The sequence below is a fragment of the Trichosurus vulpecula genome, chromosome 2 (assembly GCF_011100635.1).
Source record: "Trichosurus vulpecula isolate mTriVul1 chromosome 2, mTriVul1.pri, whole genome shotgun sequence".
NCBI classification, from domain to species: Eukaryota; Metazoa; Chordata; class Mammalia; order Diprotodontia; family Phalangeridae; genus Trichosurus; species Trichosurus vulpecula.
This window is the reverse complement of record NC_050574.1, coordinates 320,108,380-320,133,943: the sequence shown is the minus strand read 5'-3', so window position 1 is coordinate 320,133,943 and position 25,564 is coordinate 320,108,380. Positions and strand designations below refer to the sequence as shown.

The following is a 25,564-nucleotide window of genomic DNA, read 5'->3' as shown; positions in this document are numbered from 1 at the left end:
GCAGAACCCACAAAATAGCAGAGGGAAGCAGGGCTCTAGTCCAGGACAGCCTGGATGGTCTCTGGGTAAGGTCTATCCCACAAGGAGCTGGGAGCAGAGCAGAGCAGAGCCCAGTGTGGGCGGCGCGGACCAACCAGACCAGGAGCCAGGCGGAGCAGTGCCCTAGCGCTCTGAATCAAAGACAATGGAGAAGGTTAGTGGGAAAAGCTGCTGGGGACAGGGTGATAGAGTTCGCAGTTCAGCCACTGCCCCCGGGGCAGCGGAGGTGGGGCAGCTACAGAACTACAGCTGCAGTTGCTTTTGGCCCCAGGCCCACCTGGTGGGAGGAATTAAATGGTGGATCAGAGCAGGAGTGCAGAGCCTGTTGAAGATCTAAGTCCAGTCCAGTTTGGGGGTTCTTGGGGAAGGAGGAGTGCTGGTGTGGCAGAGCTGGCTGTAATAGCTCTGAAATCAACAGCGCATCCCCCCAAGCTTGGAACATAGTACTCTTTACTCTACAAGCAGTCATACCCTGATGAAAAACTCAAGGGTCAAGTAAGTTGGCTGGGAACATGGCCAGACAGTGAAAACGCACCCAGATTCAGTCTCAGATTTTGGAATCTTTCTTTGGTGACAAAGAAGACCAAAACATACAGCCAGAAGAAGTCAACAAAGTCAAAGAGCCTACAACAAAAGCCTCCAAGAAAAACATGAATTGGTCTCAGGCCATGGAAGAGCTCAAAAAGGATTTGGAAAAGCAAGTTAGAGAAGTAGAGGAAAAATTGGGAAGAGAAATGAGAAGGATGCAAGAAAACCATGAAAAACAAGTTAATAACTTGCTAAAGGAGACCCAAAAAAATACTGAAAAATATACTGAAGAAAACAACACCTTAAAAAATAGACTAACTCAAATGGCAAAAGAGCTCCAAAAAGCCAATGAGGAGAAGAATGCCTTGAAAGGCAGAATTAGCCAAATGGAAAAGGAGATCCAAAAGACCACTGAAGAAAATACTACCTTAAAAATTAGATTGGAGCAAGTGGAAACCAGTGACTTTATGAGAAATCAAATGAAAAAGTGGAAGACAATGTGAAATATCTCATTAGAAAAACCACTGACCTGGAAAATAGATCCAGGAGAGAGAATTTAAAAATTATTGGACTACTTGAAAGCCATGATCAAAACAAGAGCCTAGATATCATCTTTCAAGAAATTATCAAGGAGAACTGCCCCGATATTCTAGAGCCACAGGGCAAAATAGAAATTGAAAGAATCCACCAATCGCCTCCTCAAATAGATCCCAAAAAGAAATCTCCTAGGAATATTGTTGCCAAATTCCAGAGCTCCCAGATCAAGGAGAAAATATTGCAAGCAGCCAGAAAGAAACAATTTGAGTATATGGAAAAACAATCAGGTTAACACAAGATCTAGCAGCTTCTACATTAAGAGATCGAAGGGCTTGGAATATGATATTCTGGATGTCAGTGGAGCTAGGACTAAAATCAAGAATCACCTACCCAGCAAAACTGAGTATCATGCTCCAAAGCAAAATATGGATTTTCAATAAAATAGAGGACTTTCAAGCTTTCTCAGTGAAAAGACCAGAGCTGAATAGAAAATGTGACTTTCAAACACAAGAATCAAGAGAAGCATGAAAAGGTAATCAAGAAAAAGAACAAGGAAAAGAAATCACAAGGGACTTACTAAAGTTGAACTGTTTTGTTTACATTCCTATATGGAAAGATGATGTGTATGATTCATGAGACCTCAGTATTAGGGTAGCTGAAGGGAATATGCATATACACACACACACACACACACATATATATATATATATATATATATATATATATATATATGGAGAGAGAGAGAGAGGGCACAGGGTGAGTTGAAGATGAAGGGATGATACCTAAAAGAAATAAAATTAAATTAAGGGATGAGAGGAATATATTAAGAGAGGGAGAAAGGGAGAGATAGAATGGGGTAAATTATCTCACATAAAAGTGGCAAGAAAAAGCAGTTCTGTAGGAAGAGAAGAGAAGGCAGGTAAGGGGGAATGAGTGAATCTTGCTCTCATCAGATTTGACCTGAGGAGGGAATACCATACACACTCAATTGGGTATCTTACCCCACAGGAAAGAAGGAGGAAGAAGATAAAAAAGGGGGGATGATAGAAGGGAGAGCAGATGGGGGAGGAAGTAATCAAAAACAAACACTTTCAAAAAGGGACAGGGTCAAGGGAGAAAATTGGATAAAGGGGGATAGGTTAGGAAGGAGCAAAATATAGTTAGTCTTTCACAACATGAGTATTGTGGAAGAGTTATACATAATGATATGCATGTGGAATATGTTGAATTGCTTGACTTCTTAGGGAGGGTGGGTGGGAAGGGAAGAGGGGAGAGAATTTGGAACTCAAAGTTTTAAAAACAGATGTTCAAAAACAAAAAAAAAAGTTTTTGCATGCAACTAGAAAATAGGATACACAGGCAATGGGGCGTAGAAATTTATCTTGTCCTACAATAAAGGAAGGGAAAAGGGGATGGGAAGGGAGCGGGGTAACAGAAGGGAGGGCTGACTGGGGAACGGGGCAACCAGAATATACGCCATCTTGGAGTGGGGGGGGAGGGTAGAAATGGGGAGAAAATTTGTAATTCAAACTCTTGTGAAAATCAATGCTGAAAACTAAATATATTAAATAAATTAAAAAAAAGAAAAGTCTCAAGAATGCCATGGCCAAAATCCAGAGTTCCCACATAAAAGGAGGGGGGTAGGTGGGTAAGAAAGACAGCAAGCATCTAGGAAGAAGCAAACCAAGGAACTACAGTCAAAATCATGTAAGACCTGGAAGCTCCTACTAAAAACCAGAGGAAATCTTGGAATATGATATTCAGAAAGGCACAAAACAAAGGCTTAACATAGCTAAGAATAACTTACCCAGCAAAGTTGAAAATAATCCTAAAGAGGAAAAAAATGGATCTTTAATGGAATAGAGAGCTTTCCAGTATTTCTGATTAAAAGACCAGGGGGAGTAGGAATTTCGCAATACAAACACAAGAATCCAAAGAAACCTAATTTTTTTTTAAAACCTTAAATTTATTTAAGCTATTGAAAGGAGATATATGAAGATATAGTGCTAACATTCTAATAGGATGAGGAGAAGCAAGTGTCCATTCAGAACCTTGATGTCTTCGAAGGTTATTGAAATAATTAAATTACAAAAAACAAACAGAGGTCCTGGGGGGTGGGTTGGTTCTGTTCTGAGGTTCTTAAGAGGGTAAAGAGAAGGGAAAGTAAAAGTAATATATTAATGTAGAAAGAAGGAAAAAAAGGGATGGAACTTACCATTTCTCATAACTGGGGTACATGAGAAGAAGAATATACAAAAAGGAAGGCATGAGGTATGAGACATAGGAATACATTAAACTTAATAGGGAAACAAGTGGCAGTAGGGGAAAATTAAGAGGAAGGATAATACTGGGAAAGAAACAGTCTCAAGCAAAACTACCTGTTCTTGAAGAGCGCATTAAAAAGAGGGGAAAGAAAAAAAATGAAGGAAGAAAAAGAAAAGAACCACAGCCTGGGGGTTTTTGCCTCAGATAGTTGGGGAATGGTTGAACAAATTGTTTTCTATTAATGTAACTAAATATTATTGTACCATAAGAAACAACAAAAGAGATAATCACAGAGGATCCTAGTACAAATTGATGCAGTGAAATGAGCAGAATCAAGAAAATAATTTGTGCAAGGACAATGACATTGAAATACTTAAGAACTCTGATCAAAGCAATGGTCAACTGTATTTCCAAAGGACCTGTAATTATTCCTCTCCCATCAAAGAAGTGATGGTCACAAGGTACAAAGATATTGATTTTTGGAACTGATCACTGTCTGGATTTGTTTTACATAATTATGCTGATTAGTTATAAGATCTCCCCTTCCCTTCTTTTCCCATCTCTCTCTTTCTGTCTCTCTAGGTCTCTCTGTCTGTCTGTCTCTCTCTTTCTCTTCATATATATATATATATATATATATATATATATATATATATATATATATATATATATATAATTCTAGCTTAATACCCCTCCTGGAAACTGGAGAAATAGCTCCTCCCCCTTCTGCTAACATGCTGGATGTAGAGGCATTGATTGCCCTTCTCTCTCCTTTCCCCAGAGGTGGGTTGCATGTCTCATATCATTTCTAGTCATATAACCAAGCTACATATATCCATCTAGGTCTCCATGTGAACATACCTATCTTACATGGGAACACCCATATCTTATGTAAATTATAGGAAAACCTAACAAATTAGGAAAACAAATCTGCTTTTTTTAATAACCATACGCCAGTGATACCAGACTCAAATAGAAACAGGGATCATTAATCTATACATAAGGATCCTTGTGGTTTGCATATTGATGGTTTTAAAATGTGATATTATTTCTGTTTCATTGTATTTTTATTTATTCTGTTAAATATTTCCCAATTACAGTTTAATCTGGTTTGGGCCACAATTAGAAATGTTGTGGGCCATGTTTGACACCTCTGACATAGACAGCATTCCAAAGACAAGTTTTTTTTAAAAATTCTTCCAGCTGGGCAGGATGAATCAGAAGGTGAAAGTAAATTAACTCTTTACACTCTTGCTTTCTTGAACTAAGTATCCAGCAAAATATAGATGCTTTGCAAAAACAACACATAATAATAATCTAATTGTGTAGGTCAATTTTCAAGTAACCTCTATCCACTAGGACAAAGTCTGATGCAAGAAATGATCATATGACTCTTGAAAAGAGGTTCTGTGTAGATGCATCTTTATATTCCTAATGCCTAGAACAACACCTTCCACAGAGTAGATAGGCATTTAAGGAATGCTTACTGAATTGAGATAAACTTAACAATACTGAGTTGAATTCAACAAGGCCTCTGAGTCACTGGAAAGTTTGTCATAAAGTCACTGAACTTTTCAGAAGGAGTCATCAACTTAAAACTTTATTGCCTCTTATTTAACATACAGTCTTTAACATGCTAGGTGACCTGGATTCCTCTAGATTATAGGCAGAAAACTAGTAAGCTAGTGAATCATGCACAGTAAAAAGTAAAAGTAGCAGCCCCAAAGTCCAAGGAGATGAAAACTTAAAAGTAGACAGACCTTACCCAGTACAACAACAGGTATTCATATGATGAGCTGGAGTCATCAAGAAAAGATAAAATTATATTTAGCTTGCTCAGGAATAAAGGGAAATACATGGTACATTTTAGAAGGATTTCCACCAATTATTTCCATCCAGTCTTAGTGTTCTTCCACTTCTCAAATTACAATGCATTTCTTTTTCTGACTACTCCTGAGACTGCCAATAAAAAGTAAGCACCCTAAGGAAGGAACTGTTATATTTTTTTTGTCTTTGTATCCCCAGCACCTAGTACAGTTCTTTCCACATAGTAAATACTTGGTAAATGTTTGTTGAATTAAATTGAATTACTGAATTGGAAAAAAAAAGCTCAATTTTTTTAAAGCTTTGCACTTGATAGACAAACTTCAGTTACTTAAAAAATTCACTCAGGAACAGTGGATTACTCAATGAAGTGAAGAAATGACAGGATGCTTTGTTTTCTAAGACATTAAAAGCAACTCCAATCCCATCTAGATTGTTCTTTCTCCATCTAGCCAAGAAACCAATGATCCAGCAGCTGTTACTGCTCATGTGCCCAATGAACCCTCTCAAAGACACAGTCTAATAAATTCTGCTGCCAGTAAGAGCCCTCCTGTGAGTGAGGGATTACATAGGCTTGCCATCCAAATACAGGAATAAGTCCAGAGGGGTCTACAGGCAGCCAGCCAAATACCTTTCCAATCCTTTTACAGAGTGTACCTCTAACCCTCTCCCTCTCTCTGTCTCTCTGTCTCTCTCTCTTTCTGTCTCTCTCTCTCTCTCTGTCTCTGTGTCTCTCTTTTGTCTGTCTGTCTCTCTGTCTCTCTCTGTCTCTCTCTCTGTCTCTCTCTCTCTCTCTCTCTCTTTCTCTCTCCCCCCCCACACTCTATCTTTAAAGCCCAAGTGAAAAGTAAATGTCCAAAGCAGGGATCCCTCTGGCTAGGAAGAGGGTGAGGCAAACTCCAGAGAAAGTCAATAAATGCTTAGTGAGGGCCCACAGGGTACTCTCAGCTTTGTACTAGGTCCTATGGGGAATAAAAGAGAAAGCAAGATGCTTCCTGCCCTCAAAGAGAATATGTTTGTGCTTTGGGTGAGAAAAACAACACATGCATAACATCAAATAATTAGTAAACATTCATTGGAAGCAATCAATTAATATTTATTGAGCATATACTATGCACCCTTCTCTGTTTTAATTGTTACGAAGGACACAGGACAAGATAGTTCTTAGCTATCTGCATTTATTAGATAATTGAAAAGAAAAGACTAATATATGGGAACCACATAAGATTTAGTAGAATTTAAAAGGTGTATTTATAAACTCAAAGCGCTCTAGGAGTAGGAATTGAGAGAAGAGAGATTCAGGTTTTCAGGTAAGGCTTCATGAGTGAGGTGAGAATTGAAATGGGCCTTGAATGATGAGTTTATTTGGGTTAATTAGGGAGGGCAAGCTCTGTCACAGCAAACCTCAGGGAAGGCACAGCTTCGTTTTTCATGTGATATGGAAGAGTGAAGAGGCCAGCCTGACTAGAGAAGATGGTATAGACTGGAGAACAGTGGGAGAAATGGTGAGAAAAGTCTAAAAATGGGGTATATTTCTTACAAAAACATTTCCAAATTGTTTTTTTAAATGCTCTATTCTGGTACATAAAATCACAGAAGTTTAGCATTGGAAGGAACCTCTAGTCCAACTTCCTCACTTTATAGATGAGGAAACTAAAGTCCACTGAGATGAAGTCATTTATTTGCCCAGGATCACAGAACTCGTTTGTGCTAGAACCAAGACTAAAATCTAGGTCCTATAACTTCCAGGTCACCGCTCTCTTCACTACTCACAGACCTTCCCTACTTTCACTTTCTGTGAGACTCTATGTTTTGTTATAAATCTTCCATACATGGCCTCCCAAAAACACTAGAGACCTTCTTCTTGTTCTTTTACTATCTTGGGCATATTGATTCAACACTCCCATTGTCTATCTGTTTTTTCTTATTTTTATAATATGATTGGCCACCTCCTTTTATCTGGTCATACAAATTTTTGATGATATTTTATGCCACTCATATAAGTCCTCACTATAGCTTACTTATACCCATCATGTATCTTTCCATTGCCCTTTGGATTTTTTTATAATTTTGAATCTCTAAGATTGTCATACTTCAAGATTCACAGACATTTATTATCTTAGGATGAATATATTTTTAAAAGATGGACTTTTGCATAAGTAATTAATTAGGAATCATTCAAAGTCCTATGCAGTTGAATGTGATACAACTCTGTCTCTTTAATGGGTCCAGTTTATTGTTCCTCTGTAGTGCCTATACAAGATCCTCTCTCTCTCTCTCTCTTTCTCTCTCTCCTTCCCATCAGTAAACTTGACAGACTGGCCCTCCTGCTGACTATCATAATCTGGATAATTCTTTTTTTTATTCACTATGTGGTTTTCATTTTGGATGGACAGAAAAACCCATGTTTCTGCAGATTTCACAAGGGAGTGTTTGTAATGTTCCAGGGTTCAGAGCAACTACAACAGTCATCTACAAAGCAAAGCATTTAGAAAACCTTGTAATCAATAGGAAATCCCTCTTAGATTCTGTGCATAACTTTAAAAACAAGTTTTACGGATGCTTTTGTATTTTAAAGTCCATTGTTCACTGTCACTCCCCAATAACCATTATCACCTTAGAACCCTTCATTGTAACAAAAAGAAGGTGACTCAGGATTGGAAATTATCAGGGTGTGAACATCAAGACCAGGGAGAAATGGATTCAAGGTGAGAAAAGACGTGTGCCTTATTAAATTCATTAATTATAGAATTGACCATACAGGTAGGAAAGACCATAATGGGGGTGATGGACTAGGAGAATGGAGGAGTTAAGGGACTAGAACAGTGAGAAAGAAGAACAAGAAGGGGAAGCAGTAGGGAAACTAGGACAGAACATTGTAATCAGATCATTTCAAGAGTTTAAGATCTAGGAGGCAGAACAGTTTCAATTGTGGCCAGTATAAATTTCTTCTGTATTTATTTGGTCCAGTCATTAATCCTGACTCTTCTAAGTGCCAATGGCACTTGCATAGGACATAGGATATGAAGTTGGTAGAATGTAAATGTCTCACTGTTATCAATGAGGAAAACAGATTACTATAAATATGCCAGCAGATATATTCCATTTTGTAGGTATATTCTTCCCCTTACAATTCTATCTACAAATGTTCTAGAGATGACATAGCTTAACTGGGATTTACATCTAAGTCTCTGAAGACTTATCCCATATTTTTTTCTTCTATACCACAATAGTTACGGAGTAAACTCTAATGTTTTTCTCTTTCTAATAAATGCTTTGTCTTATTTCTCAACTTCCTGAGTATAGACAGCATAAAGTTTAGCAAAGCACAAGGCTGATTGCATAATGTCATTTGAGGTACATTATAAAGGTTCCCCCCTCTCTAAATATCTCTCCCACTGGCCTGACATGGTTCTGAAATCAAACACTTTTGTGTTAAAATGCAACTCTCCCTAGGAGAGATAACAGAAGCTGTCATCAGCTGTTAAGTTAATTCATTCTAGGATGTTATCATACTTTCTGCTTTAACAGATTGCTGAGAGCTCACCACATGAGACCATGAGACACACAGTAGGTCAGTTCTTAATTAGGAGAAAGTTGAGAAAGAGGTCTAGAGTTAGATCCATGCCCACTGGGGTAAGCAGGATAGGTCAAGAAGGATTTAATTAAGCATCTGCTATATGCCCGGCACTATTAAGTGCTGAGGATACAAAGAAAGGGAAAACATAAACACAGAGAGAGAGAGAGAGAGAGAGAGAGAGAGAGAGAGAGAGAGAGAGAGAGACCCTCCCCATAAAAAGCTAATGGGGGAGACACATACAACCACCTACAAATAAGATACATACAGGAAAAATTGGAGGTAATCTCAGAAGAAAGGCACTAAGATTAAGGATGACTGGAAACTACTTTTTGCAGAAGGTGGTGTTTTAGTTACGAAGGAAGCCAAGAGACAGAGACGAGGAGGGAGAGCGTTCCAGACATGGGAAAGAGCCAGTACAAGAGATGGAATAACTTTTTGAAAGAACAGCAAAGATCAAACAGCACCCCAACTCTGACTATGCCATACTTAACACACAGGACCCTGCTATGCCAGATTAATTGCTTCAGGTAGATCGCTGACTTTAGCAAAACCTGCTTTACCTGGATGGTGCAGTGCAAAAAAAGTATTTCCCATAGTAGTTCGTCTTAATCTTTTCCAATCTCAAATCTCTCCAGTCTCACTGTTCTTCTGTCTGAAGATGACCTTGATTCCTACTTTTCTGAGATTAAGACCTCAGGTCATCCAATCTGAATTTGCTGAACCTTTTACCTCCTCCCCTTAACACATCTGCCAGTTCTGGGGTTTTTCTTTTTTTCTTCAGACCTCACACGGCACTTTGTAGCTCTCTCTTGTATTTTAGGAAGGGCTATTTCGTATGATAGTTATCTATGTAGCTACTAGAGTGTAAAATCCCGGACAGCAGGGTCCCTTGTGTCAAAGATATTTATTGAACTGAAAATCTCAATCTTTAGTCCTTAGTTACCCCGATCACCAGCCCTGACTTTCCAAAAGCCTGCAGAGCATTTTTTTCAATAAATATTGTTGAACAAATTGTCTTTTCCCTGCCAGACATTAACCTGCAACAGAGTGCCCATCATCACCTTCCACCTGACTCTTGTCCCCGCCCCTCCACCCCGGACTACATTTCCCAGCATGCCACCAGACTTTTTTGCGTGACTCAGGAAGTTGAAGCCTTTCGCTGCCGGGGCAGATGGCTGGCGGAGTGATGGCGGCCTTCAGGGTACCCGCTTCCCTTTGGCTCTGCCGAGCGGCGTGCCGGCGCGTAGGGCTTTTGGGGGTCGGACCCCCGGCCCAACCCCGGCTCCCGCTCCCGGTCTCGCCGGGGGCCTGTGGGACTGGGCCGTCTTGTCGCCGGGTGGGCTCCGAGGCTAGTAAGTGTTTCCTGGACTCCGTCCGGTTCCTGTACTCGTTGCCCCAGGCCAGTCTGTCCCCGCACTCCTCCTTGTCATCCGCAGCGGCAGCCTCAGCGTGCTTCGGAGGTCCTGGGTTCAAATCCCAAGACTGCTGCTGCTGCCGAGCTGCGGTGCTTAGCTTGGGGTGATTCGTTCACCTCCGAGCCACGCTTTCCTAATCCGTAAAGTGAGGTTGGACCCGAGCAAAGGTCCTTAACTGTTTTTTGTATGAGGGACCCTTTCTGGCAAAGCCTGTTAATCCTTTTTCAGAATAATGTTTCTAAATGCATAAAGAAAAATACTTAGGGTAGCAAAAGAAACCAGTTATACTGAAATATTATATATTAGTGCAGTTTATGCTTTAGTTAGTTGCTTAAAAACTTTGGTAGTATCGAACTTCACTGACTTTTGGGACATCCTGGACAGAAGGGAGGAAGGAAGGAAGGAAGCAAGCTAGGAAGGAAGCTGATTTACAGACCACCGGTTAAGAACCCCTGGGTTCTGTCTTCTACTCAGGGCCACAAACGTTTACTGAATGTGTATGTTCTGGTGTGGGAGACAGAAAAGCTGAAACAAGACATAGGCCCTCTCAGATGTGAGGAAAGGAAAAGTAATGTTAATGTATCCCATGTTATGTACAGTCAGAATCAGCTTCATTTTATGGTTGAGGAAATTGGAGCTGAGACAGGAAGTAATTGTCACAAAGTAGTAGCACAGGTGGTTAAGTGGGCGCTTCAGTATTTGACTTTCTAGCTAATTGTCTGAGTTAATTTCTTTTAAGTATTGACTGGTTTGACCTCCTTGTCCCAGGGACTCCCAAAAGTCTTCTCCAGTGCCACAATTTGAAAGTGTTGATTCTGCATTCAGCTTTCCTCATAGTCCTACTCTCACAGCCATAAATTGTTATTGGAAAAACCATAACTTTGACTGTTTGGACCATTATTGGCAAGGTGATATCTCTTTTAGTATCCTGTCCAGATTTGCCATAGCTTTCCTTCCAACGAGCAAGCATCTTTTAATTTCATGGCTGCAGTCACCATCTGCAATGACCTTTGAATCCAAGAATATAAAATCTGACCCTGCTTCCATTTCTTCTCCCTGTTTGCCAGGATGTGAGGGGATCAGTAGCCAGGGTCTTAGTTTTTTTGTTGTTCAGCTTCAAGCCAGCTTTTACACTTTCCTCTTTCACTTTCATCAAGAACCTTCTTAATTTTTCACTTTTTGCCATCAGAGTGGTATCATCTGCATGAAATTGTTGATATTTTTCCTGACAGCCTTAATTCTGGCTTTTGATTCATCCAGCCTGGCATTTCTCAGGATGTTCTCTGCATAGAAGTTAAATAAGGTGACAATATACAGCCTTGTTGTACTTCTTTTCTAATCTTAAACCAATCAGTTATTCCATGTTTAGTTCCAACTTTTGCTTCTTGTCCTGCATATAGGTTTCTCAGAAGACAAGTAAAAAGATCTAGTTCTCTCATCTCTTTGAGAACTTGCCACATTTTATTGTAATCCACACAAAGGCTTTAGTGTAGTCGTGAAGCAGAAGTAGATTTTTTTTGTGGAATTCCCTTGCTTTTTCCATAATCCAGTGAATATTGACAATTTGGTCTCTAGTTCCTCTGCCCTTTCAAAAACCAACCTTCTCTTCTGGTAACTCACGGTTCACATCTTGATGAAGCCAAGCTTGCAGAATCTTAGCGTAACTTTACTGGTGTGTGAAATGAATGCAGTCGTTTGGTAATTTGAACATTCTTTGGCATTGTCTTCTTTAGGATTGGGATGTAACTGATATTTTCCAATCTATTGGTCACTGTTAAATTTTCCAAATTTGCTGGCATATTGAATGCAGCACTTTAACAGCATCATCTTTTAGGATTTTAAATAGCACAGTTGGAATTTCATCACCTCCACTAGACTTATTGTTAGCAATGTTTCTTAAGGCCGACTTCACTTCATTCTTCAGGATATCTGGCTCTAGATCAATAACTACACCATTGTGGTGATTGGCGATGTTAAGATCTTCCATGTATAATTCTTTTGTGTGTTCTTGTCACCTATTCTTAATCTTTTCTACTTCTGTTAAGTCTCTACCACTTGTGTTTTATCATGCTTATTTTTGTATGAAACGTTTCCTTGGTATCACTAATTTTCTTGAAGAGATTTCTTGTCTTTCGCATTCTGTTGTTTTCTTCTATTTTTTTGCATTGCTCATTTAAGAAAACTATTTATCTGCTTGCTATTCTCTGGAATTCTGCATTCAGTTAGGCATATCTTTCTCTTTCCCTTTTGCTTTCCTTCTTTCCTCGGCTATCTGTAAAGCCTCATCAGACAGCTCTTTTGCTTTCTTACTCTTCTTTTCCTTTGGAATGTTTTTTGTTGCTGCCTCCTATATATTGTGAACTTTTGTCCATAGTTCTTCAGGGATTCTACCAAATCTAATCCTTAAATCTATTTGTACTTCGACTTCTTAAGAGATGTTATTTAGGTCATACTTATATGGTTGATGGTTTTCCCTACTTTCTTCAATTTAACCTGAATTTTGCAATGCGAAGCTCATGATCTGAACTACAATCAGCTCCATGTCCAGTTTTAACTGGCTGTATAGTGCTTCTCTACCTTTGGCTGCAAAGTACATAATCAGTCTGATTTCATTATTGACCATCTGATGATGTCCATGTGTAGAGTCACCTTTTGGATCGCTGGAAAAGAGTGTTTGCTATGACCAGTGAGTTTTTTTTTTTTTTGACAAAACTGTATTAGTCTGTGCTCTGCTTTATTTTGTACTCCAAGGCCAAATTTGTCTGTTTATTCCAATTATTTTTTTATTTCCTACTTTAGCATTCCAATCCCCTATAATGAATGTGACATCTTTTATTGGTGTTATTTCTAGAAGATGCTGTAGGTTTTTGTAGAACTGATCAACTTTGGCCTCTTTGGCATCAGTGCGTTGGAGCACAGACTTGTATCAATGTGATGTTGAATGGTTTGCCTTGGATTTGAACAGATTTTATTCTGTCAGTTTTGAGATTCTATCCCAGTACTGCTTTTCTCACTCTTGTTGACTGTGAAGGCTACTCCTTTTCTTTTAAAGGATTCTTGCCCATAGTAGTATATATAATCATCACTTGAATTAATTTCACCCAATTCCCATCCATTTAAGGTCGTTTAAGTTCACTGACACCCTAGATGTTGATGTTTAAACCTTCCATCTCCCGTTAGACCACATCTAGCTTGCTTTGGTTCGTAGATCTTACACTGTAGCTTGTATATAGCATCTATATTGAATATAGCATGAGACTTTCTCCTCTCATCACCAAACACATCTGTAGCTGAATTTCTTTTAGATTTTGGCCCAGTCGCTTCATTAGTACTGGAGCTGTGTGTAGTTATCCCCCACTCTTCCCCAGTACTGTGTTGGATATCTTCTAACTTAACAGGGTCTCATCTTCCAGTGTCATATCTTTTATTATTTTAGTACTGCCCATGGGATTTTCTTGGCAAAGATACTGTAATGGTTTGCATTTCCTTCTCCAGTGGTACACTGAGGCTTTCATAGGTATAGTGGCTTACCCCAAAATTACAACATAGTCTTATCTTCATTTGCTACAGCTGCATAATTGGCCTACGTGGGTTCACAAAACTGCTTTGTGTACCTTTGGGGAGTAGGAATGTGAAGGTAGATATTTTTGTGGGCTTATGTTTCTAAAACTGCATATTATTTTTCTGTTGACATGTTTTTGTTTAACTGTCACCTGTGTACTTCTTTTTGCTGGGGAATTTTTGTCAGTTTGTACTTAACTGAAGTTCATTTTGATAGACTCGTGTTGCTCAGAGACAAAGAAGCCAGAATTCACAGATGAGGAAGTTCAAAATATACTTGCCAAAATGACTGGTTTGGATTTACAGAAGGTTTTTAAACCAATTAAGCAACAACTTAAGCCACCAACATACAAGCTAATGACAGAAGCACAACTGGAAGAGGTATCTGATTTAAATAAATGTTACCAGAACATCTTAATTGAAAATCATGACATTATTTTAAAAAACATTTTATTAATGCATTTTATTTTTATATATCCAAATTTCTTGGCATATCCATATCCCTTTCCTTTCAAGAATAATGAAGAATATAAAAATAAGAGGAAAAAATTCAGCAAGACTAAACAGTGTATCAAATACTAAGTCAGACATATGTGATACACTGTGGTATCAAATTCAAGTAGAAATGGACTTAGAAAACCACAAATGAACATTCTTTGTGTCATATTGTATTTTTATTTATTTTAAAAACATTTCCCAATTGCATTTTAATCTGGTTCATACTAACAAAAAGCAGTTTGATACTTCTCCACATCTGTCATCTCTGTGAAGAAGAAAAGTACATTCCTTTTTATGTCTGTTTCTTTTTTGGAGCCAGGCTTAGTTATTATAATTTTACAGTGGTCAGTTTTTATTATTTTGCTACTCCTTGTGTATATTGCTTTCATAAAGTTCATTTTGTGTGGAAAGTTATGATTTGTGAGCATAGGGCATATAGATAATTTAAGTATTTTTTAAAAGAAAATTCTTAAGTATACTGAGGAGCATAGTATAAAAAAAACTGAAAAAATTGAAATGAAATGATTGAAGATGCCAAAGTTGACTTATTCTTGCTATGTCTGTTGGACGTGCATCACTTCTAAATCTTTCTAACTAAAAAGCAGAATCTTCTGCATTATATCCCCTTTCCTAGAGGTCCATCTTGTTAACCACTTCTCAAAAAACATTGGGGGAAAAGATTTCTAATTAGCATCTGTTCCCACTGCTAAGACATTTGGTTCTAACTTCAGTCTTTATTTAGTGACTCACTGCCTGATATAGTGCCGTAAGGGCAAATATGTTGTTACGAATGTGATTATAGCGTTTCTGTTGCCTCTTATAAGTTGCCTCACATCTTAAACATAGTTTTGCTTTTTATATTCATAGTTGATACTAAAAGCATATTCACACAAAGAGAAAAGAGACCTAGTTACCAGTAATTTTACTCATGCACATGAAAATAATGTTTTGATTTGTGAACGGAACTGCTTTTTGCAGAATCTGTTGTCATTTTCGACAGCTACTTCTTAGTTTTGAAGTTAATATATGATTTGATTTTGATTGATCTTTTGGATTACTTCATTATATGATTACTAACCCTTGAGAAAAATATTTTATTTTGTAGGCCACAAGAAATGCTGTTGAGGCAGCTAAAGAACGGTTAAAAATGCCTCCTGTGCTGAAAGAACGAGAGCCAATAAATGATGTGTTAGCGGACGATAAAATTCTTGAAGGAACTGAGACTGCCAAATACGTGTTTACTGATTTAACATTGAGTACTCCGCATCGTGTGAGTATATCTCTAAGGACCAGTTATTTAGAGCTTTTGTTGGCAATTTTGGGCTGAGAATTAGGAATCAGTATCACTATAGAACTGTGTTAGTTCACTAGTAAAGGAAGAGCCATCCAGCCTTTCAGTTTCTGGATAAGTAGAAGAGTGTGATAGGTTCAGAAAGCAAAAATTGAATCCATCTTAGAGCAACTAAATGAATCTTGCTCACATGACTTAGACAACCATATATTCTCTAACATTAACAATCAAAGCAGTCTTAAAAGTTGAGCATTAAAATGTACAGAAGCTTAAACAAAACATTGTATTTGAGATTACAACTGTATTTAAGATTCAGGCACTCTCATTTTATAATAAAATTCAAGGAGAGTACAAATCTTTATCAATTAAGGCTAGCCTATAGCTTTTCTTTACATGGTACTTGGGCAACCAGTGCTGTTACTAGGGAGTAACAATGCTAAAAGAGAAATTTGAGACAGAAGATTTATAAGAAGAAAAATGGTAAAAGATAGGGAGAATTCTCTTTGTTGACTCAATCAGGAATCCACTCTGGATAATTGAAGCTTTTCCAGAAAATATCATTTTTTGTTGAAAATTCACATATGCTTTCCAAGAGCTCTTATATCCTATAATTCCTCTTGGGAATTTCATGCATTGTAGAAATAGGCTATCAATATTATTACTTTTTCTAAAAAAACACTTTTCAAAGAAATAGTGACTAAGTTGAGATGTCATTTTTTTTTCTTTTTTCTGTTTTATAGTGGGGTTCTTTATAATTCTCAAGTAGGGAGATCGTGACTAAAATTCATCTTAGACATTAAATGTATTGAATCAGGCTTTCACCTTATTAGTTAGGTTTCAGGAATATAGGCAGTAGTAGAGTGCTACTGTATATATGAAAACAAGAAGTACAGAGTCCTCTGGATTGGGATCTAGATTCTAGGACTGGGGTGATTCAATAGCATTGGATCCAGAGACCATACTATATGAGGATCAGGTGAAAGAACTGGGGACATTAGCCTGGTAAAGAGAAGATTTAAGAAGATGTGATAGCTGTCTTCAAGTATTTGATGGGCCATCATATGGAAGAGGGATTAACCTTATTCTTGGCACCAGAGGGCAGATTCAGGAATTAAAAAAGTGGAAGCTGTAGAGAAGCAGATTTTTGATTTGGTGTAAAGAAAACTTGAAAATGAGAATTTTTCAAAAGTGAAATAAATATGCCATGGGAAGTAGTGGGTTCCCTTGCACTTGAGGTTTGCAAATGAATGTTATATGAACACTTATTAGGGATACTGGAGTGGAGATTCCTATTAAGATATGGATTGAAGGAGGTGATTTCTTGAGGCCCCTTTCAACTTCAAGATCTCTTGACTCTCTGAGGAGAAAGTGAAACAATATAGAAAGATTTTCCTTTAGAAACGTTCAAGTAAATATTAAATTGCACTGTGGTTGTACCATTGGGGTTTTGTAGTAGTGTTGTCAAACTTAAATAGAAATGGATCCCTGAAGGTCTTATTAACTTAGAAAACCACAAATTACATTGTTGGTGTTGTGTTATATTTTTATTTAATTTGTTAAACATTTCCCAATTATCTTTTAATCTGCTTTCAGTTTAACTTACGAGTTTTGCTGGCCAAAGTTTGACTTCTGCTTTACAATACCATTATTTAAGTTAAATCAATTTATTTTAGCATTTATCATACATAGTGGATGCTATAAATATTTTAATTATTGAATTTACATTTGGAGTGGTTATGAGTTCTATAAAATACAAGTGCCAAGGAGGAAAAGTAAAATCTCATCAAGCCTTTGTAGTTTTAAAAACAACTACATGATTGCTTTTTTACGTGGAACATTGCTGATTACAAATTACTTTAATAAAGGAATTTAATGAGACACTGAAACTAACCCTAAATCTCACTCTTGATTTGTTTTCAATTTTAGGAGCGTTTCATTGTTGTCAGGGAACCAAATGGTATTCTACGCAAAGCTTCCTGGGAAGAACGAGACAGAATGATACAGATCTTTTTCCCAAAAGAAGGTCGTAAGATTTTTCCACCACTAATGTTCCAGGAAGAAAATCTTCTGGTAAGCTGACTTTTATCTCTGTCTGTCTGTCTCTCTATCCATCTATCAGCATCTATAGGTCTATATCATCATATAGATCTGTAAATCTGCATCATATATGATGAGAAACCATAGCAAATGTGGATTGTTGCTCAACTGCATATGTTCTGTTTATATGGGCATTTTAATTAGTTGATAATCATTGCAAAGTTACAGTCTTCATCACTTACAGATTTTAAGATGATTTTTCAAATTTGAAAACTAGCCACTAATATTATCAGTATTCACATCATCTCAGCTCTTTGGTATGGATATGGGATTATATCCAAAACCAAAGGGGCTAAATATGGAGTCTGCAGACTCCAATTTGGACCCTGTCTCTGCAACATACTAGTTTTGTAACCATGAGCACTTAACCTTTTTAAATCTCTGATTCCCCATTGTTTAAGTGGAAATAGTTTGTATTCCTACATCCAGCCATCACTATAAGGAAAGTATCTTCTTACCTTTAGAGAGCTATGTAAAATTTTTGTCCATACCTTTGATTTATTTATAGTAGGAAATTCATAGTGTGAAAATTTCACACTGTTCCCAGTCAGTAACTCATCCATAATGTATTGTCTTTAGGGAATTGTCTTGGGCACCGAGAGGTAAAATCATCTCTCTATGATAACACAACTGGTATGTGTCAATGACAGTCTTGAATTCATGTCTTCTTAACTCCAAGACCAGCCCTTTATTCACAGTGTCATGCTGCCTTTTGAATTCTTATTATTACTGCAATATGTGTAAATTTTGGTGCAAGTGCAAATCATTGAGTTAGAGCAGTTTTTGATCAGCCATGTTCCTTTTCTGAATATACATTATCTGTTGCATCATTCTAGGCTTTGTTCAGGCAGCATCGCCATGAAGATATCCTCAATCTCTGTGTTGCGCAGTTTGAGCCAGATTCAGCTGATTATATTAAAGTGAGTATGTTCAACAGTTTCAGAAATGACATCAAATCTGTGCTTAAAATATCACATATAAGTAGGATTTCTGAATTTCAGCAAACAGTGCTTGGTTATAAAATTCAGCAACAAAGAAGTATTTTCAGTGAATTAGAGCTGGCACAAAGTCGTAAGTACTGCATTGCATGTTAAAATTAAAAAACATGCAGCATTTGCCTTCTGACTGTTCATAAAGTTTGGCTTGGATATTTCAGAACTTAGGGGACGACCTCAGCAGCCATCTACTCTAACCATCCCCAAAGTAATCTCCACTGCAGCCTACCCAGCAAGTGGAAGACCTCCAAGGAGGGGGATCCTAGCAGTTCTTGAAGCATCCTATTTCACTTTGGGAGAGCTCAGAGTTAGGAAGTTTTTTCTGATATCAAACTTAAATTTGCTTGTTGGAGACTTAAAAGCAGTGTTTCTTGTTCTGCCCTATGGGGCCAAATAGCAACTCTAATTCTTCTTCCACATGACAGTCCTTTGGATATTTGAACATTATCATGTTCCCCCTAGGTTCTTCTCAAGGCTCAATATTCCTAGTTCTTTCAACTTGGAAGGTAACATGGTATAGGGAAAATAGCACTGACTCCTGAATCAGAGGACCTGGGTTCAGTTTGTACTTCTACAGCTTGTATGTGTATGACCTTGGATGAATCACTTATCTTCTCTGAGCCTCAGCTTCCTCATTTGTAAAATGAAGGAATTGATTAGATTTGGATTAGATGATTTCTGAGGTCCCTTCCAGCCCTACATCTATGATTCAGTGATCCTGTCAATTTATTGTCCTCTGACATGGACTCAGGATCCTTTGATATCTTGCCCTCTGGATACTCTCTAGCTTATCAGAGTCCTTCTTAAATTGTGCCACCTAGAACTGAACACAGTACTTCACATCTGGTCTAACCCAGGACACCAGTGTTCCAACCTGTCCATTGTGTTAGCTCTCCCTCCAAGCTTTGTTTCATCTACAGGTTCGTTGAAGATGCCATCAATGTTTTTCTCATTGTAATAAAAATATTAAACAACATGGCCAAACAGATCCCTGGGGCACTTCACCAGAGACAATGAACATTAAGTTGACATTGAACCTTAAACTATTTGTAGAGTCCAGAATCCATCTAATTATGTTATCATCTAATCCTCACCTCTGTCCTTTCTGCAAGAATTGTATGAGTTATTTTGTAAAACATTTTGCTAAAATCTAGGCAAACTGCCATTCTGTTCTTTGTGATCATTGCCTCCCTGTCCAGATCAGGGCTTCTTAAACTTTTCCCACTCATGACCCCTTCAGCACTTCTTAAACTATGGGTTGTGACCCACAATTTAAGAAGCGCTGGTGATAAGCAACCATCTCTTGAAGGGATTTTAAAGAATTTCCCCAAGAATCAAAGCCAAACTCATTGGCCTAAATGCAGACTATTGTTTTCTCTTTTCTTGAAAATCAAAATATTAGCCCTTCTCTGTTCGTGTAGAGCCTCTACGTGAAAGACATCCCATATCCCTGGAGGGCTCAGCAGTCATACCTGCCAATTCTTTCATTACCTTCTTATTTTCCCCTTACTTATCCTAGGGATTTTACTATATATTGAAGGGCAGAGCATACTGGAATTGAAGTCAAGGGACCTGGGATTCAAATCCTTCTCTGCCACTAACTACCTCTTTGATCTTTAGTTTCCATATTTTGACTGGGACCTGTGATTTCATTGGTATAGAGAAGTCCTAATGAGGACATTCCCTCTACCAGTATACATCAGCATCTACACTGCAACTGGAAAGCTTAGATGGTTACCTGGGGCACTCAGAGGTTTACTGATTTGCCTAAGGTCACATGGCCATTACATGGAGGAGGCAGATCTTGATCCCAGGTGTCAGGACTGATACTGGCTCTCTCTCCCCAATCCTCTGCTTCCTCATACACAAAATGAGGATATTAATACTTGCACATGAACTTAGGACTGTTGTGAGGAGAGTGCTTTGTTTAGTGAAACACTGCATAAATGTGAAATTTTGTCCTTATTAATGTCATAAACGTATTGTTTCATTTTGGGTAGGTTCATCACCAGACATATGAAGATATAGAAAAGCATGGTAAATACGACCTTTTGCGTTCTACGAGGCACTTTGGTGGAATGGTGTGGTATCTGGTAAATAAGAAAAAGATTGATGGTTTGCTGATTGACCAGATTCAGAGAGATTTGTAAGTAAGCTCTCTTATAAGTAGTTGACTTTTTTTCTATTTAATACGGAGACATTAAAGCAAATCTTTAATTAGGATGATGTTTTCCTTTCACAGGTGATGAGTTTTTCTGTTTTGTGTGTAAATATGTTTATAACAGTCATAGTCCAATCAAGCACAAGGGACACAATCTTAACTCTATACCAATAGTTATGGTTACAAAGTACATGAACAACGTTTAATATAAATAAGATTATGACAGCCTTTACTTTACTATTTTTAGCTTCCTGATAGATTCTGAAATATTTCACTTTAAAAATTATACTCTCCAGTGAATATTGCATACCAGTATTAAATGACATCAGATATATGTATATATATATATATATACACATTAGGTTAGAAATTAGACTAGATGACCTCTTATCGTTTTTTTCTAAGTCTTAGCCTATTAAATAATTTTTATAGTACTGAAAATAATCCCAGAATCTTGTAGTTTGAAAGGATCTCAAAGACCATCTGGTCTAATATCCCAAATACAAATCCTGACTATTATGTTTCTAGAATACTTATCTGGCCTTCGTTGAAGACCTTCAGTAAGAGGAATTATCTCCTTTTAGAGATAGTTCCTCCCACTTTAGGGTAGTTCTTATGTTAAGAAAAATTTGTTATTACATGAAGTCTAGCTGAGCTTGTTCATCTTAGGCTATGTGGTTGATGGTGCTCTTCACTATTAAAAAAAAACAACCCATATATCAGATTTATTTTTGCTGTGTATAAATTAGAGTGTTCTATTTCCCTCCAGATCTAGTGATTTTAAATGGAAATATTTTTAGGTTCTTTGGAAAAATTAATGAATTTGGGTTCACCTAATTTTAAAAGTGATCTGGATGGTGATACATTCTGGGTGACCTATGCATTCCAACAGCCATTTGTATGGGAACATGGATTAGTCTTAAAGATAGATGGACTTTTTCTTGGCATGTCTTTTCAGCCTTTCTCAGAAGCACCAAAATATTGTAGTAGGTAGAAAAATGAGAAATTTTCTTTAAAACTCCAGTTCAACAAGTTAGCAGCTTCAAAGTTTTCTCATCCTTCTAGAAACTTCCTATAGGGCAAGAAAGCTTACAATATCCAAGTAATAATTAGCCTGGTTTCCGCTGAGGGGTTGAGACATTCTCAGTGTTTGGGGCACTCCTCTTGAAGGGCATACTGTCTGCCCTGTTTTCTTTGACAGGGGTACCAGGGATAACCCGAGCTGTTACTGGTACTGTGTAAGATAATGTGTTGCTTTCCTCTGCAGAGGAGAGAAATGCTTCTGACTTCAGAGGGCCTTCTGGGTCGAGTGCTTCCCTCACATGGAAGGCAGAGCATTGGACTATAAAAGAGGGTAGTTTGGGAGTACTGCTTTCTGAAAAAGAAAGCCTGAAAAACAAATTTGGGGGTGAGAGAAAAAGATTCATAATTCACTGAGCCCTAGGTGTTGGTCATTGTATTGTTTTTATGTCTTTAGAGCTATGAGGCAGTGAATGATAGGAAAATATTGGCATTGTGAAGAGAAGATTGTGTGATGACTAGGTGTGGTTGAGGCCAGAGGATTTTAAATGTTGGTAAAAGTTTTTATGTCTGCTTTTCTAAAAAACGCTACTGTGTTCTTGACTTTGCCTTGTGTAGCATAAACTCTGTAATGTAAAGAACACTGGCCTCACAGAATCAGAATGTAAGAGTTGAAAGGAATCTTAGAGATCATCTGATCCAGTTGATTGGTCCAACTCCTTTATTTTAGAGGTGGAGAAATTGAGGCCCAGAAAAGTCATGGGCAAAGCTGAGGCTTGGGCCCAGGTCTTCTGACTCCCAAGTGTGTTGCTCTTTTCACATAGGAATGCAATGTATTTGGGAGGAAAAAACAGAAAAATAATTTACATAGTTTAGGTGATTCATAAACCATTTCATTCAATAAGCATATGCCATTGAGTGATCAGTAATAGAGATATTGATCTGTTCCAGATGGGGAGGGGGGAGTGGTGTGTTGGAAGAAAGAGAAACATAAGTGTCACCTTGTTCAGGCAAGGCACCGGTCCAGCTCCACTTCACCCCACTTAGACTGATCCAGCCTTACAGCTTGTCCTTGTCTCAGAGGTACAGATTTGTTTGTCAACATAGCATGTTGTACTTGATGCACAATTTCAGGAATTTTAGAGAGGATGATTTTGACTCTAGTATACAATATTTGGCTTCTGTGGTGACTTCAGAACCCAGCCTTCTACATAAGCTGCCAGTCTACCAAACCGCATTTTTAGCTAAATGAGATAGAAGCAGTTAAATAGATCTAGAGCTGGACGGGACCTCAGAGGCCATCTAGTTCAACCTTCATTTTACAGATGAAGAAACCGAGGCCCAGAGAAGTTAAATAACTTGCCCAAGGACACACAAGTAGTATTAGAGGCAGCTCCAAGCCATTTACACGAGCAATGAGGAATTTACCTGTAGGGCCCCCGCCCATTTTGTTGCCAAAATAAAATGAGATGGGATATGGCTGTTGTGGAAAGGTATCTGAGCCCATACTTACATAGAAAATTAAGGGACAAGTGGTGGTATTCAGGGGAATCTACTTCCTTCCTTTCTCTAATCTTGCCCAACTGCTAGTCTCATGTGAAATGTTTCCTGACATCTAGTACTAGTGCTTGGTTGTATATTTAGATAAAAACAATATTTTAATTGGAAAGTGTAAAGCATGCAGTAATACTTTTTATCATTATTTATGACTGGGTGAATGTTAAATGCTGATTTGTAGAATATCGAGCTTACATACAAATTGTGGGAGTTAATTAAAATATAAAACTTTAAAAAAATTTCAGAATGGATGATGCCACAAGTTTGGTCATTCTGTATCACATGCTCCATCCACATGGACACTCAGCTAAGCAGGCGAAAGAACAAGGAGCTGAGGGATTAGACTTAATTAAGGTAAATTATATTATTTCTTATCATCTTCAGCATGTTGATAATTAAGTAATGAACAATTTCGAATAGCTTGAGTATCCTTAGAGACCACACTTTAAAGTCACTTTTAAAAAGGGGTGGATTTGTCATTTTGTTGCTATGAAGACATAATAAATACTGCACAGACACTGGTTAGTATTTAAATGGAGAAACAACAATACTAGTACCCCTACATAGGGGATGATATGTGTACACATTCTTCAACACAGTTAGGTGGTCCCATGGCTGAACTTTGCCAGGTCGGAAATAGTATAACTCCTTGAGCAGTTCTCCTTCACTGTACTGCCATTGAGCAATATTCGTGGGGTCATTAGTAGGCCTAATGTATGTATGAAGGAAGAACAAGAAAGGGGTCACACGTGCTAAAGAGTATCAAGAATTTTCTAACTGTGCTCACACCATAGTTCAACTTCGTTTGAATGTCTATTTCTTCAGGCAAAAATGGACTTGGATTAGTGAGGATGGAGGGGGTTACCATGTATGTTTAATATTTGCAAGACTGGTTTGTGTTTAATTTTTTGAAATCCTTTTATCTGCATGGCTGAGGTTCAAAGATCTGAAGACCCTTTTTCAGTCTCCTTTGGAGCCTGTTAAAGAGTATAGATTGGATATTTTTCATTGGTAAATGTTAGCCAACTAGTATTCATAAATTCATTTCCATGAGTATTGAGAAAGAATTTGGTGTCATACCGGTATGCAGAACTTCCTCTGGTAGTTGCTGTACAATTTAACATGTCGTGACAACATAGGTCATTTTATCTGAGACTTTAGGGAAGAAAAATGACCACAGTTATCCCTGCTACCTTAGAACTGGTAGAGGACAGTGTGGTATACTGGAAATAACAGATTGAAAGTCAGAAGAACTAGGTTCAAGTCCTGACTTTGCCTTTTAAAAACTGTAACTTGGGGCAAGTCACTTTAACTCTCTGGGACTCCATTCTCATCTGTAAAATGGGAGTAATGAGATTTATACTGCTGCCTTGCAGGGTAGTATTCCTTAGCATTGTAACAAATCTAGTCCTGTCCCCATCCGTCCCCATACCGGTTCTCCCTCCCACCCCACCCCAACCCTCCACCCCTGGAAAAAAAAAAGCAACAAGAGGAATCAAAATGAATTATAGCTTTTTTTTTATAACTTGTCTTTTCACGTGAAAGGTTGGTCCTCAAATCATGATTAATAAAGTGGTGTTAACACCTTCCAAATTCTTGGAGTCCATAGTTTATAGTTTATAGTTTGGTGTGGAGGCAGTGTCTTGTTGCAAGATGTTTGCTTTTTATTCTTTCCCTAGTTCTCTAGATCTTAGATTTTAAAAGCCCCATCAGCATAGTACTAGAATTTAGAATGCAAGTCTCATTGCACAGCTGCCACCTCAGCCATGCACATAAAAGGATTTCAAAAAATTAAACACAAATCAGTCTTGCAAATGCAGTCTTAAAATTTGCCTTTGTGGACTGGGAACAGATAAAACTTGCTCTGTCTTAAAACAGACTTGAAACAGTACGCTTAACCATTTTCATGGATTACTTCCAGTACTCTAGAAGCCTGATAATATGGAGAAAAAGCATATATTCTAAAACCAAAAAATAATAGCATTTTATAACCTTTTTCTCCCCCCAAACAGGTCTTTGCAAAAACAGAAGCACAGAAGGGAGGATATATAGAGTTGACTTTACAGGCTTACCAAGAAGCATTAAATAGCCATTCTGCAGCTTCCTGAAGAGAGTACTTAAATAAATTATCTTTTTATTAAATATTGTCAAGATTTGCCTTGCTTTCACATTGAGCAGAATGTTGTATGATCAACA

The 25,564-nt window shown here is 37.8% G+C and overlaps 1 protein-coding gene across 1 annotated transcript; it reads left to right on the top strand.

Annotated features, from left to right (window-relative positions):
• Nucleotides 1-7,890: 7,890 nt before the first annotated feature.
• MRPS22 (mitochondrial ribosomal protein S22) lies at nucleotides 7,891-25,519 on the top strand. Its single transcript, XM_036744086.1, has 9 exons — nucleotides 7,891-7,901; nucleotides 9,926-10,125; nucleotides 13,967-14,130; nucleotides 15,353-15,517; nucleotides 17,465-17,608; nucleotides 18,472-18,555; nucleotides 20,631-20,776; nucleotides 23,614-23,722; nucleotides 25,381-25,519. The coding sequence occupies exons 1-9, from the start codon at nucleotides 7,891-7,893 to the stop codon at nucleotides 25,474-25,476; spliced, it is 1,119 nt and encodes a 372-aa protein (XP_036599981.1). The 3' UTR covers nucleotides 25,477-25,519.
• Nucleotides 25,520-25,564: the final 45 nt, after the last annotated feature.

Bases quoted from the DNA above. Each gene is read 5' to 3' on its own strand.
- MRPS22 (XM_036744086.1), top strand. The intron at 15,518-17,464 runs GTGAGTATATCT...TTTCAATTTTAG, and splicing joins CATTGAGTACTCCGCATCGT to GAGCGTTTCATTGTTGTCAG. The intron at 17,609-18,471 runs GTAAGCTGACTT...GCATCATTCTAG, and splicing joins TCCAGGAAGAAAATCTTCTG to GCTTTGTTCAGGCAGCATCG.